Source organism: Podarcis pityusensis (genome assembly GCF_964106645.2).
Source record: "Podarcis pityusensis genome assembly, chromosome: 15".
Classification (NCBI taxonomy): Eukaryota; Metazoa; Chordata; class Lepidosauria; order Squamata; family Lacertidae; genus Podarcis; species Podarcis pityusensis.
The window spans coordinates 3,225,219-3,237,254 of record NC_138040.1 but is presented as its reverse complement, the minus strand read 5'-3'; the positions used below and the strand labels follow the sequence as shown (position 1 = coordinate 3,237,254).

Here is a 12,036-nt window from a genome sequence, read left to right as displayed (position 1 = left end):
GCCATTTATCGGATTGCCCCTCACCTGCCGCATCCTTGCCTGTGACCTTCACTCGTCCACTTCTGCCACTCCTGGCTCCTCAGAATGTAAAAGGAGAGCCAGGCTGCTGGATCAGGCCTGGGGATTTGGCTCAGCATCCTGTTCTTACAGGGGACAACCAAGAACCCAAAGGGAAGCCCACAAGCATATACTGCCCCCGACAACGAAAGAAGAGCATAGCCATCGTTACTGGTAGCCTGATCAACGAGTTTGCCTAATCCTCTTTCAAAGCTGTACAGTTTGGTGGCTGTCACTGCGTCTGGTGGGAGAGAGTTCCATAGTTTAACTCTGTGTTGCAGGAAGAAGTTCTTCCTTCTATCTCTCCTGAATGTCCAGCTTCATTGGATTCCTACGACTCCCAGTGTTATGACAGAGGGAGAAAAGTTTTCCTCTGTCCACTTCCTTCATGCCAGGGATCATTTTATAAACTTCCATCACGTTGCCTCTTAATGCTTCAGCCACATAGCAGTTTCGCTCCACCCCCCGATTTAGTATCTAGTATTATGAGAGAGAGGGGACACGGGTGGCGCTGTGGTCTAAACCACAGAGCCTAGGGCTTGCCGATCAGAAGGTTGGCAGTTCAAATTCCCGTGACGGAGTGAGCTCCCATTGCTCGGTCCCTGCTCCTGCCAACCTAGCAGTTCAAAAGCACGTCAAAGTGCAAGTAGATAAATAGGTACCGCTCCGGCGGGAAGGTAAGCGGCGTTTCCATGCGCTGCTCTGGTTCGCCAGAAGCAGCTTAGTCATGCTGGCCACATGACCCAGAAGCTGTACGCCGGCTCCCTCGGCCAGTAAAGTAAGATGAGCGCCGCAACCCCAGAGTTGGCCACGACTGGACCTAATGGTCAGGCGTCCCTGTACCTTTACTATTATGAGAGAGAGGTGGAAAATGTCCTTCCCTTTGACTCTGCAAATTGAGCCTGCAACAGGGCTGGGGGAACTTCTGAGGGCCTTATGCTGGCAGTGGGCAAAGCAAAGGATGCAAAATTTGCTTTTGTGTGTTAGCAGTCACAATCAGAGGGCCAGTCATAGCAGCTGATAGTTACATTCGGAAGCTTTTTCTCCTTTCAGCATCGTTCTGAAACTTAAGTTGAGCAATGAGTGGTCCACACAGCTGCTCTTAACAAGATCCCCGTTAAGGGATCCCTCTTAATTTTGTGGACTCCCCTGGCGTGTGACTCCGCTGACGGACAGCGCTATTAAGCGGTCATTAGTAAGCGTGTCTGAAAACGTGGCTTCCACCGCCAACAACGGTTTATTGAGTGTTCTGGGGCTCGGTGACAGGAGAAAGCCGTGATTCGTGCAATGGGAGCTTAATGGGTTTATTTTCCTACTTGCTCGAGGTGGGCATTAAAGCTGACAGCCACTTATTAGCTTATTTGATGTTTGGACAAATCTAATTCTAATATTCCCACTCTGCCAAACAAAAAAACGTAAAGGCATTTCTGTGGATAGCAGAATGCTGTTGTCAAGGATAGATTGCGCAGAATTGCTAAAAATTGGGTGCAGAAACACAAGTGAAAATTTTGGCACAACACTAGAAGTGTGTGTGTGTGTGTGTATTACTATATATATACTAATGCCATCTTCTCCTTTTCTGCCTTCTCTCCTGCTAGTGTTCATCATGGGATTTGGGCTCCTTGTCTACCCCTTCGGCCTCGGTTCCACTGCCGTGCAGAGGTACTGCGAAAATTCAAGCATCTACTACGCTGGCGACTGCCAGATCGGATGGGGCTACATGCTGGCAATTGTGGGTGTCATGCTCTCTGTCTTTCTGCCCTTCTTTGCAAAATACGCCCCGAAAGAGCACGCCTCCCCCACTCCGATACCCACAATTTTATAGTACTTTCCCAGTATCGAACATCCGGATGTTCCCACCTGAAATCGGCGGACAGAAGAAATATTAGGGCGCTTCCGTTGAGCCTCATTGCTAAGAAATGAATGGGCAGAGGGGAAGCAGTAGAAATGACAGCAAGAAGCACTTGAATGACTATAAAAGACCCCAAGTGCACTGATGAGTCTTCCATACACATGAGATATGGACATTCTGGATCTGGATAATGGGTGCTCAGCAGTGGTTGGGTCGCCTTGGACATTTATAATGGCTAAACGCCTCAAAAAAAACACCTGTTTTTTATCCTCAAAAATCTCTGTCTACCTCCCAGTTTCTTTGTGTGCGTGTGTGTCTCAAAAACCTTTTTTAAAGCCTCAATCCACTTTTTATATCTTGTCTCTTAAATATCTGGACTTTTTTGAACCTGCTTTTTGGTTTTTTCCAGCCTGATCTGTGCTATTTTGTAAAGTAATATAATAAATGGCAATGGGGGGGGGCATTCCTTGGAAATGAGTTGAGTTGTGGCAAAAATTGTGTGCCGTTGACAAAAATTGTGTCTCTTCCTCGCCCTCTGTGGCCGAATCAGTGCATGCCAGTCCTGAAAATGTACAGAGACACCTTTTTCTAAGATCAAAAGTGTAACTCTCTGAATTGGTTGTTAAAACTCCCCCCCCCCCGCCCCAGGTTAAAGAGGTGTTTTCTGTGCCTAGAAACATGTGGCTCATATTTCAGGAAGAGCAGGGCAAGATTCTCAGCCTGGCTTAGAGGGCTCCCCCTTGCGTATCATCACGATGAAATTATTTTTAAGAGTCTTTGCTGTGGCAGCTCCTGAATATCTCATCATTAACTGTGACAACTGTTAACTTGGATTGGTTTAAAAGGGGGTTAGTCAATTCCGCAGAGAATGATAGATCTATCAGTGGTTTCAAGTCAGGATAGTTGATCTGATGCAGCAAAGCTCCTATTACATTGCTAACTATAGGAAATATTAAGAACACAATTCAAAAATCCTCTCTTTTTTTAATCAAATGGCATTGTGCCTATAGTATCTGTACCTGATGCATAGCCCCGTATAATTGCTTAATTGGTCTCTGTGTCTTTGCCAAGGAATTGGCCATAAATATTAGTGTTTCTGAGAATTAGCTGTGTGTGGTCGCTCACTCACTTTCTCTTCCTGCTAAACTTCCACTGGAACAATGTACATGTGAAAGGCAGAGGCTGTCCCTTTAAACCAGTGGTTCCCAAATTGGGTGATACTGCCCCATGGGGGGGGGTCAATAGTATTACTTAGGGGGTTGCTAAGAGGCAAGGGGGTGCTGGATATATAATTTTTTGCTGGATGTGTAACAGTTTTGTTGAATCTAGTTTAATTTAGTTCAACAAAACTGGTGATCCAGTGATTCCAGCCTTTCAAATCTGATAGTCATTGTTTGAATTGGATTTGGAATAAATGTGCAATTAGTTGTTGCTGTTTTGAGTTTTATTGTGTTATTATCCTCCTCAGTGGGTCGTGCAAACCCTATACCCTTTTTATAACGTAAAGGGCACTGAGGATGAGTTTATGGAACTTAGAGGGACCACTTAATTTGGGTACCACTGCTTTAAACTCACTGATCGGTTTAACCAAGCTGTGGTTTTAATGCAGAGTAGCATGCCATAATTTGAGCCACACACAAAAAAGTAAAATAATGCAAGCTTACTTTTTTCGGTTTTCTTAAGCAATAACTGTTAACCTTTATTTTTATTTATTTTAATAAGAGCTTGGCCTCAGGCCTGACCCTCGTACATACCAGAATGCAGGGAGAGTAATTCATAGGATCGTAGTAGTTGAGTCCGTCTGGCCTATATCTTACTATGTGTACGCATGTAAGGATTAAAGGAGTTAAGCCACTTATCTGAAAATACACGTACTGAAGCCAGAAGTCCTATCTACAGATTGCAAGGATGGTAGTCAGAGAGAGAGGGAGAGAGAGAGAGAGGAATACGTTCTGTTTCCATCTTGAGAATCGTGTCGCTCTGAGTTGTTGACCCTGAGTCCGTGACTGCTGACGTCTGGCTAGAGCTTCCTGTTCAGGTAAGGATGCTGAGTGGGGCCATTTCTGTGGCTTATAAGATACGATTCGGCATTAGCAGAGCTGGCTCTCTCCCATCTGAACAGAACTAGATCTGATGTGGGGAAGATTCTTGTTGCAGGTGTGGCATCTGCTCTGGTTTCGTTTTGCCACGGCCAGCTGCTGTAACAAAACGCACCATTTGCCTTAAACCTTACGAAATGATTTGGGTCCCGAATCAGATCTCAGCTTCATTTCGTTAAAAGCAAACCAATTCTGGCTTTTATCATCCAGATCCGAAGGTTTCTCAGCAACAGAACCGGTTAGGGTTTGGCAGTTGGTCTGTTTGGACCAGGGGTAGTCAACCTTTTTATACCTACCGCCCACTAATGCATCTTTCTTGGGGGTGAAATTTCCTTACCGCCCAGCAGTGCTCAATGGAAGGAGAATTCAGCTTGTGCCGTAGAACCTCCTACCGCCCACCTAGAATCCTGAAACGCTCACTAGTGGGAGTTAGGGACCAGGTTGACAACCCCTGGTTTGGACCAAAGCAGAGACTGCTGTAAGACTGGTCTTCCACATTCCTTGATGACTCTGGAAGCTGGAGCATTTAACTAAACAACCTTGGCACTCTCTTTGTTGTCATTGTTTGCTTATTAATGTACATTATCATATACATGGTTGTCCGTATCCTTCTCGGGTCCAGGTCTAGAGCTCACGTGCTTGCAGTGCCGTTTCGTGTGCTTCCAAGATTATGAGATGTGATCAGGGACCTGCGGCTCAGCTGAATAATGATCAGTCGTCCTTTTTGAGGTTTGCAAATTGCCCTGATTCTGTGGCCAAGAGACAGAGGGAGGAAAATGCAGAACGTCCCAGGTTCAGTCCTCGTTGGCATCTCTAGGCAGGGCTAGGGAAAGACTCCTTGGGGAGCCAGTGTCAGTCAAAGTAGACTAGTAGCGGAAAACCTGCTTGCTGGCTTTTTTGGGTGGGTGGGTGGGTGTCAAAATAGCTGAAGGTTATGCAACTGGGGGGACGTGGGTGGTGCTGTGGGTTAAACCACAGAGCCTAGGACTTGCTGATCAGAAGGTCAGCGGTTTGAATCCCCGCGACAGGGTGAGCTCCCGTTGCTTGGTCCCTTCTCCTGCCAACCTAGCAGTTCGAAAGCACGAAGTGTAAGTAGATAAATAGGTACCGCTCCGGCGGGAAGGTAAACGGTGTTTCCGTGCGCTGCTCTGGTTCGCCAGAAGCGGCTTAGTCATGCTGGCCACATGACCCATAAGCTATACACTGGCTCCCTCGGCCAATAAAGCGAGATGAGCGCCACAACCCCAGAGTCGGTCACGACTGGACCTAATGGTCAGGGGTCCCTTTACCTTTATGTAACTGGGATGGTAGTCTACAATGCAAAGATCAGAGCTGCATCTGTTGTTCCAAACACTTCTTGTCTGTGGCTACAGCCACAGCTGGCATGAGCTCTCCAGTGTCCCTCAGGCAGAGATTAAATTCCCCACCTGCTGTGTATTGAGCTAGGTGGACCCATCAGTCTCGCTGACAGCCACTATGGTGTAGTGGTTAGAGTGCCGGGCTAGGACCTGGGAAGCCAGGGTTCAAATCTCCACTCAGCCATGAATCCCCCTGGCATAGCTGTCAACCATCCCTTATTTGGTGGGAAACTCCCTTTTCCCAGCGCCGTGTCCTGCTGCTGTCCCTTGTTGATGATATCCCTTAAATTTCCCGGGTTTCAAAGGAAGCAGCTCCTCTCCCTCCCTCCCTGCCGGCCAGGGAGGCTCCAACTGTGTTGTTTGGCTGCGTTGTTCACCCAATAAGGAGTCTAAGAACGACAGGGGGGTGGAGCTTGCGTGCCTTGTGCCGATCAAATCGGCCGCGTTGCCTGGGGACTCGCCTTTGCTCAGCGCTTCCCAGCGGAGAGGTGACGGTGGTTTTCCTTGCTGCATCCCCTTTGCCGGGTTGCGGCGCTGTGGGAACCACCGCTTGAGGCTTTGTTCGGCTGCTGGCTGGGCTTTCTGCCTTTGGCTTGGAGGGGCTCAGAAGCTGAACATACCTGTGCCTGGAAAATCCCTTATTTTGGCTGCTGATCCCTTATTTTCGAGGCTGCTGGTCCCTTATTTTCAAATCTGTAAGTTGACAGCTATGGCCCCTGGGTGACCTCGGTCCAGTTACTTACTCTCGGCCCAATCTACCTCACAGGGTTGTGGGGATTAAACAGGGAGGAGGAGAATGACATTTGCCACCTTGTTGAGCTCCTTGAAGGAAAGGTGGGGTATAAATGTAAAAATAAGATGAAGAAAGCCGTTTCCTATGGACGTATGCTCACAGGGAGCCTTGGGCATGGAAAGGGGCTTCTGCTTCCGCTTTGAGGAGTCATTTCCAAATATATATATTCTCTGAGAAGAGCTGAGGGCCCACCCCTCTACTGCACTCAGTCTTGCTCCAATAAGAGTTGAAGCGGCTTTTGATTGTCACAAGGGCCAGCCAATCAGCCCTGTGTACTAAGCAGGGCAGAAGTGATTTTCATGACAGGCCAACATTTCGGCGCTGCAAATTAAAGCTTCTTCTGCAAATGGGTTTCCTCTGAGCTTGGCGGAGGTGTCTGAAATGGAGTGAGTTGGCTTCCACAATGGGTTTTTTTCACTGTGGCGGGAATTAGGGAAGTGCTACTTGCATGTCTTTTATGCAAGGTTCTTATGCCCAAAGCAGAGGGCAGAATTCATTTGGTCTTTGTAGAGCGATTGGTTCAGCAGGAGGTTTCTGCTGGAGGAGAAAAGATAATTTTTTTGAAAATCACTTCCAGGGGGTTGGAGAAAGGATGGGGCAGACACTGGAATCAGTTCTCATTTAAAGGACAAAGCAACCTAATTTGAAATTACCAAATTGATACACAAGCTGAAACGCAACAAATCCTTTGGGATTGACACTTCTCTGAATTTTGCCATTTCCAGCCAATATCGTGTACAAAACAGAGTGTGCATAAAAATGCGTGTATGTGTCGAAAGACATGCAAAACAGCATTATATTATGAAAAAATGCAAATGTATGTCATATAAAAATGTGTATATTGGGGAAAATTTGCATTAGAATGCTGGAGAGAGTCCCCATCCCGATTCCCCCCCCCCCCGACTGATGTGGAAAGTTGAAGAAGAGAACTGAATATTGGAAAAATGAGAAACCAAAATTGGCTGGTTTTCTTATCCCCATCGGCAGTGCTTTTCTACTAGGAAAAAAAATCGGTGCTGGTACTCACCATGAAATTATTACAGTAAGTGCTACACTTTTAATTTGTGCTTTTCTTCTAGGGAAAAAAGAAGAAGAGGTGTTGGTACTGTGTACCTTTGAGTACTCCCAGAAAAAAGCACTGCCTTTCGGGGGGGGGAGGAGGCTGGGGTCTGCAGGTGGAGGGGGAAATTGTCAAAAACTGCCCCCCCTTTATCATGAGACACCTCCTGCCTTGAGCAACAACACTAGGAGGACCACTTAAGAGATAGCCCAGAGTTTCTGGATTTCACACAGGCATCCAATTTTTATTTATTTATTTATTTATTGTAGTTCTGCCTGATTCTCTAGACATAGCAGTTTGGACATTTTCTCGTAAATGTTTAATGAGGTAAGGAGTATAAAAGAAGCAACTAAGAGGTAGAAATGAAATTCTTAACCTCTATCATGAGAGACAGAGGAGGGTGAAAAGTGGAAAGTTCCCATCTTTCCTTCCCTTTCCTAACCAACCTGTGCCTTTTAACAATAGGACGAGTGTACAGAATGGGATCAGTATTGACCATCGAATCAAAACGTTCATCAGCCGGTGAAAATGTTGTACAATGTTGTGAAAATTGTATTTCTCTGTGTGGTTTGCTTGTTTTTTCAAAAACATCAGTTTTGTGTAATGTTTACAACTATTTGCTGAAGCGTTTCACTAGGAAAGCGATTTGCCGGGATGCACAAGGGGGGTGTGTGTGTCCCTTTTGAGAAACTGGACCTTAAATTGAGCCCCAAGTAGGGTTTTTTTTGTGCCCTCCGCCGACTCTTTTAGTGTAGGTTTTGTCTTTTTGTTTTGTCGGTTTTTTTAAAGGATCTGTACAAATTTTTCTGTAGCCAAAACACAATTTCATATTTAAAAGCTGGTTTCTAGAGCCCCAGCATAGTTAATGATGTCAAACGTCGACGTTCTTCCCTTCCCCCTTGAAATGTATATCAGAAAAGAATTGAACAATGCTTCCGTTTTTTGTATCATTTTAAATGCTACTTAAAAGTAGTTTGTTAATGCAACTTGAAACACAGGGAATAGCCATTTTTCAGCTGGAGAGATTAGTCCTGAAAAATGTGGCATTTCCAGTGGGGGGGAAACTGGTGGATAATATTCTTTTTTAAAAAACAAAACCCTTCATTACACTTGTAAAAAGATGAACTATGTTGACTGGTACAGTCTTCTTGCTGCAGAAACATCAGCCTGGATGCAGAGGTTGCTTTCCAGACAGGCTTCTTCAGTCAAGAGGAAAGGGAATCTTTGCATCTAACCAATTTCTCTTGTGAAAGTCCCCATGAAAGACCAGAGGGTCAGAAAAACGTGGGATTTGCCAGCAGAGGGGATGGGGAGGCAGGAAACACTACCCTTTAGCCTGCTTGTTTCCTATTTCCTCCCAAATATCCAAAGGCCATTCAGAGTCACACAAAGCAGCAATGACTGCATCAGCCATTTGCAAGTGGCGTTGAAATATACTCAGAGCCGAGAGTGAATTTCATGCTCTTTATTCAGCTCATAGTGGTGAAGAGGGAATGAAAGTTTCCCCAAAGTATCTGCTTTATATACATTATTTACACAATGGGCTGCACGTGATTGGCTAATTCCAGAATTCTCCTGTAGGCCAATCAGGTTGTGGATTCACTTCCATCTGGAGCTGGATTGGGTGGTTCCTGCAGACCAATCAGACTGCTGCATTGTTCTAGGACCAGTCAGACTGCTGCATTTTGGATCCTATTGTTCTAGGACCAATCAGACTGCTGCATTCTGAATCCTATTGTTCTAGGACCAGTCAGACTGCTGCATTCTGAATCCTATTGTTCTAGGACCAATCAGACTGCTGCATTCTGAATCCTATTGTTCTAGGACCAATCAGACTGCTGCCTTTTGGATCCTATTGTTCTAGGACCAATCAGACTGCTGCATTTTGGATCCTATTCAACTCAGTACATAACAGGCGTGCAGCGAGAAACCAGCTGTGAGAAGCCTTAGTAAACAAAACACTGCTTTTGGGACCAAACCAAGGGGTGAATGGGGCTTCTTTGCAGATCATGTCTCCGAAGGCATTGCCACCTTGTATTTTCCACAGCAGGAGCAATTCAGAGCATTCAGCAATGACAAGAGATGCAGCGCACGTGGCGCTCCGTTAGAGGAGGCGCCCCAGCATCTTTGGCCAAGTGCCAAGACCCCAGCAGCACCCTCCAGTTGTGCCTACTCTGTGCCTCCTTTTCCAGCACCCCCAACGAAGACCCAGGTGGCATGGATCTCTCCTGGTATAGCACAGGTATAGCTGTCCTTTTACATTTCCCGCAATGCACTGGAGCAAAGGGGCATAGCTCTGTGTTGGAGCATCTAAGTTGCTTGCAGGAGGCCCCTATAACACCTGAAGGCAGGATTTGGAATACCCCCTCTCCGCCCTCTGAACCCCTGGAGAGACGCTGCCAAACAGTGCAGACTACACTGAGCTGGATCCGCTGCTGGTCTGATTTGGTAGCAGGCAGCTTTCTCTGTTCCTCCGGTGTCACATCCAAGTCATTGCAGGAAATTCAGATGGCACACATTTCTCCTGGGAAGAGCAGAAGTGTAGGAGAGAAGCAGTGGGAGGCTGCGGTTCTGACAGCCCCTTCAAAGCTAGAATCAAGTCTTAATGAATTACACAGAAATAGAGGTGAGCGTGTGCTTCCGAGACCGTGGGTAATTCTTGAAGGCAAACCTTTCCAGGTATAAAAATGCAGCCTGCCTCTGATTTTAACAACTATGGTATGTCTACAGCTGTCAGAAATTTGGGGAACACTCTTCTAAGTTTAACGGCTCTGCTTTGAGACATGAGCTGTCTCCGCTGAGGTGGTGTGTGTGGCTTTGCCAGACCTTGACATTGACAGCTCATCCCGTTGATGGCTTGTTTAGACATACAAGTTGTTGCCTGATTCTAGTTAACTTGTTTAATGACATGGGTTAATCGCGTTCTGCCTAAAGGCAGTACCTTAGTCTAAAACACTAATAATAGGCAAGTACACTGAGAAACATGGAGGTGTGGTTTGGCTCTCGTGGTTTGGTTGAGACAAGGCACCCTCAGAGATTCATAGTGCAAAGCTGCGCACAACTACAATGGCTGCATTTGACCATCTCAATAGACTATCGTTTATCACTTCAAGAATAATCCTACCCTCCCTCCATGTTGGTGAAGCCACAAGGAAGATGGATATTAATGACGGTTTGTTTAAACAAGCCAGCTTCATAAAGGATGTTTGGAAGTTGGCTTGTTTGAAACAAACCATAGTTAAGATTGGATCGCATGGCAAGCTCTGGTTAAGTAGAAGTGAGAGTTGAACACTTCTGAGCTCCTCCTTGGAGGAAGATGAAAAGGGAGTGCATGAAGGCTAGACTTTTCTCCATAAACCATGGTTTATTGTGATGTGGTTTGTTGTAACATACAAATGCAATCATTCATTGACTGAATCCAAAACAGACAAGAAGGATATATTATTGTAAAGTTGCCCTTGGGAAAATAAATATCAATACTTACACTAGTGCTGAGAAATTACAAACAAGTACATTTACAGTTTGTAAATTAAATTGTGCATAATAGCTTCCCAATTTCCTTTTTCTTAAAAAATACTGGTTCAAGTTCAAGTTTGATTCTAAATATGTATATAAATATATAAAAAATATAAAAATATAATTTTTATGTGTAACTAAAAGCTGTATTTTCCATTACTGTGGTTCCTTGTATTTTTGTCCAGGTGCCTCCTTTTTTTAGACTATTACCTTCCCACTCACCCTACACCCCCTGGCTGTATTTGACTTGTGGAATAAAAATGCTTCCAATGATTTGAAATGTGAATTTTTCTGATTTGCCAACACTGTATTATTATAATAAAGCGATACATGCTGTCAGTAGGGGTTGCTTTCATTTCTGCAAAACCTTGCATGCTGAGTTAAGTGAGGAGGAGTGGATGGGATGGGGCAAAATGGCAATGGAAGCCTCCGTGGCAGGTGGGCCATGACTGTATTGGTCCAGTGCGGGCTTGCACTCTTTATAAAGGCACTGGCTTCCCAGTTCACCCCTCGCAGAGCTACAGTTCCAATTACCCTTAATAAACTACAGTTCCCAGGATTCTTTGGGAGAAGCTGTGTGCTTTAAATGTGCAGTGTGTACACAGCCAGAAACTAAGGAATCTGACAATCGCATCTTTAAAGATTAACATCGTTTCCCCCCAAGAATCCTGGGAACTGTAGCTCTGTGAGCACAAAAACCCTCAAGCCTATGCAATGAGGAACGGATATTCAGAACATGTACATGCCAGGTAATGACTCCAGCTCTGTTATAGGGAACATGCAAACCTGGAACCAACAGCTGGTATCCAGCAGAGCCCACCAGTGCTGATACCTGCCTTGGGCCCTTCTCACTGAGTAGCTGGTTTTATGAGCCCCCATTTTAATTTCCTCAAGAACTCTCTGTTAATATTAGTCGGGCACTCCCAAGCATTGCTTTTTTTTCTGCAAGGAGGAGAAAACAAAACAGGGTCTTCATGCCTTTTCTTTTCCCCCAGCAGATAGGAAAGCAGCCCCATCCCAGGCCACTGCTCAGATCCATGCAATTCCATGTGTCTCATTTGTTTTTGTTTTAATAAAGCCTTTAATATCATCTAACACGGTCACTAGCATTTAAAACAAATCTTAAAAGAATAGCACACATTGAGGTAGGTTTCCACCAAACGTTCCAGGCAGCTGAGGATTTGACTCTTAAATAACTTACCCTGATTACTACTTAAAGCCAATTTTTAAAGCATTTTGTTTTCTTAGCATGAAATAGATTTTGAATCTTTTAAAAAGATGCCTACTCAGAGTAATTTCTT

At 45.2% G+C, this 12,036-nt stretch overlaps 1 protein-coding gene across 2 annotated transcripts in view; it reads left to right on the top strand.

The window, feature by feature from the left end:
* LHFPL7 (LHFPL tetraspan subfamily member 7) overlaps positions 1–11,077 on the top strand; it is an 80,608-nt gene extending 69,531 nt beyond the window's left edge. Inside the window, exons 3-4 of one of the 2 annotated variants that reach the window (XR_013979852.1) lie at positions 1,656–6,578; positions 6,650–11,077. Coding sequence is in view for 1 of the 2 variants with exons in the window: in XM_080983210.1 (XP_080839336.1) it covers positions 1,656–1,882 (227 nt within the window). In the remaining variant the exon portion in view is untranslated. Of the gene's footprint in view, positions 1–1,655 lie in introns of both variants that reach the window. The other variant, XM_080983210.1, reaches the window with a different exon arrangement.
* The last annotated feature ends 959 nt before the right edge of the window (positions 11,078–12,036 follow it).